The 1,521-nt window shown below is 40.8% G+C and overlaps 1 protein-coding gene across 1 annotated transcript; it reads left to right on the forward strand.

Moving 5' to 3' along the window:
* Positions 1-327: 327 nt before the first annotated feature.
* On the forward strand, positions 328-1,273 carry LOC116112245. Its single transcript, XM_031398399.1, has 2 exons — positions 328-843; positions 962-1,273. The coding sequence occupies exons 1-2, from the start codon at positions 328-330 to the stop codon at positions 1,037-1,039; spliced, it is 594 nt and encodes a 197-aa protein (XP_031254259.1). The 3' UTR covers positions 1,040-1,273.
* Positions 1,274-1,521: the final 248 nt, after the last annotated feature.

Genomic DNA, 1,521 nt, shown 5'->3' on the forward strand with positions numbered 1-1,521 from the left:
AAAGGCAAATCTCCGCCTACTTCCTCGTTATCCCTTCCTTGAACCAACTTCCAACGGTTTTTCTACAAGAGAAACCCTGAAATCGACCCGAAATTTCGGCCACATCAATCATAATAACTTCACACTTCATCCGAACTTTAATATAGCAGGCGGTACCTTATAATGTCAGGAACCCTGCTTAAAACATACTTCACAACTATACACTACGTGAGTAACTCAAATTACCCTTCTAATTATTTTATCAATCAACATCACAAAATAACCTCGTGCTCACAACAATTGGATAACTTCTTGTTTCCCAATCCACTTCCAGCTATAAAGAATAAGATGGTGGGCTCTCTAGGTAACATCTATGAGAGCGTTGAAAAGCTTAGAGATTGCTACATCCAACCAAATCAAGAGAAGGCCTTCCTGCTAAGTCCCAGGCCTCCGGTAGACACTCGTATCCCCATTTTGCTTTCAGATGATGAACTGATGGCTAGAGGGATATACAAGTGTAGTACATGTGACAGTAAAATCAAGGTTCTGCTGTCTGATCATGAATTAATTAATCGGAAGTTATTCCTGTGTCCTGACTATCACAATGTAGCTTCTGTTCCAAACATAAAGTGTCCTGATTGCGAGAAAGAAATGAGCATTGAGATACCTTATGTTTCTGCAGTGTCTGCAGATAAGGGGACATCGGTTGAGAGAGGTTTTGTTAAAGGGTTGACGTACATGGTGATGGATGATTTGGAGGTGATGCCTATGTCTACTACAACTTGTGTTACTGTGCTCAATAAGTTTCAGGTTAAGGATTTACGTGGAGTTGAAGAGAGATTTGTAGATTTCGGCTTGGATGAGGTATTTAGATCATCAACTGTATCCTGTAATTGGTTATTAGATGCGGGCAAACTTGTAAAAGGTTTTAATATAAGTTACTGCTTTGTCACCTTTCTTCGTATTTATTCATTCTTGTTAGGGTCTGAAGCTCCTGCAGGCATCTTTGGAATGCAAGACAGTTCTAACAAGTGTTTTCCTTGGAAATGAGGAATCATAAGGCTGTCAACATTGCACATTTCAAATTCTGGAGTTACTGAAGACTTCTTTACAGTCAAATGAAGCTCTCATTATTGTGTTCCCCCTAAAGAACTTGTTCAAGGGTGTTGCAGTGACTGATCGATATGAATTGTATTCAATACCTGTTTGATTATTAAAATAAATATTTCCCTATTTCTCCATTCCAGTAGATGTTGCAAACAGAGTCTTTGATGTATTCATGATGGAAAGCATACTTGCTTATGGGGGTGTGCAAAAGAACCGGCCGAAGCCGGAACCGAAAACCAAAACCAACGGGTACTTGGGGTTCAGGTTCCGGTGCTTACTTGGGGTTCAGGTTTTGGTTCCTACCCAGAATCGGCCATCACAAGGTAGTTCCGGTTCTAGAAATCAGGAACCGGTCGGTTCCGATTCTGGTTCTGGTTCCATCCCTGCAAGAAGCATGAATCAGAATTAGAACCGAGGTCTGGGTAGGAATTGAGA

The sequence above is a fragment of the Pistacia vera genome, unplaced genomic scaffold, assembly GCF_008641045.1.
Source record: "Pistacia vera cultivar Batoury unplaced genomic scaffold, PisVer_v2 Contig658, whole genome shotgun sequence".
In the NCBI taxonomy this organism is placed as follows: domain Eukaryota; kingdom Viridiplantae; phylum Streptophyta; class Magnoliopsida; order Sapindales; family Anacardiaceae; genus Pistacia; species Pistacia vera.

What these genes read in the sequence shown, in the direction of transcription:
- LOC116112245 (XM_031398399.1), top strand. Translation starts at nt 328, where the DNA reads ATGGTGGGCTCTCTAGGTAACATCTATGAGAGCGTTGAAAAGCTTAGA. An exon ending in TAGATTTCGGCTTGGATGAG is followed by an intron (nt 844 to 961) that starts GTATTTAGATCA and finishes CATTCTTGTTAG; the next exon opens with GGTCTGAAGCTCCTGCAGGC.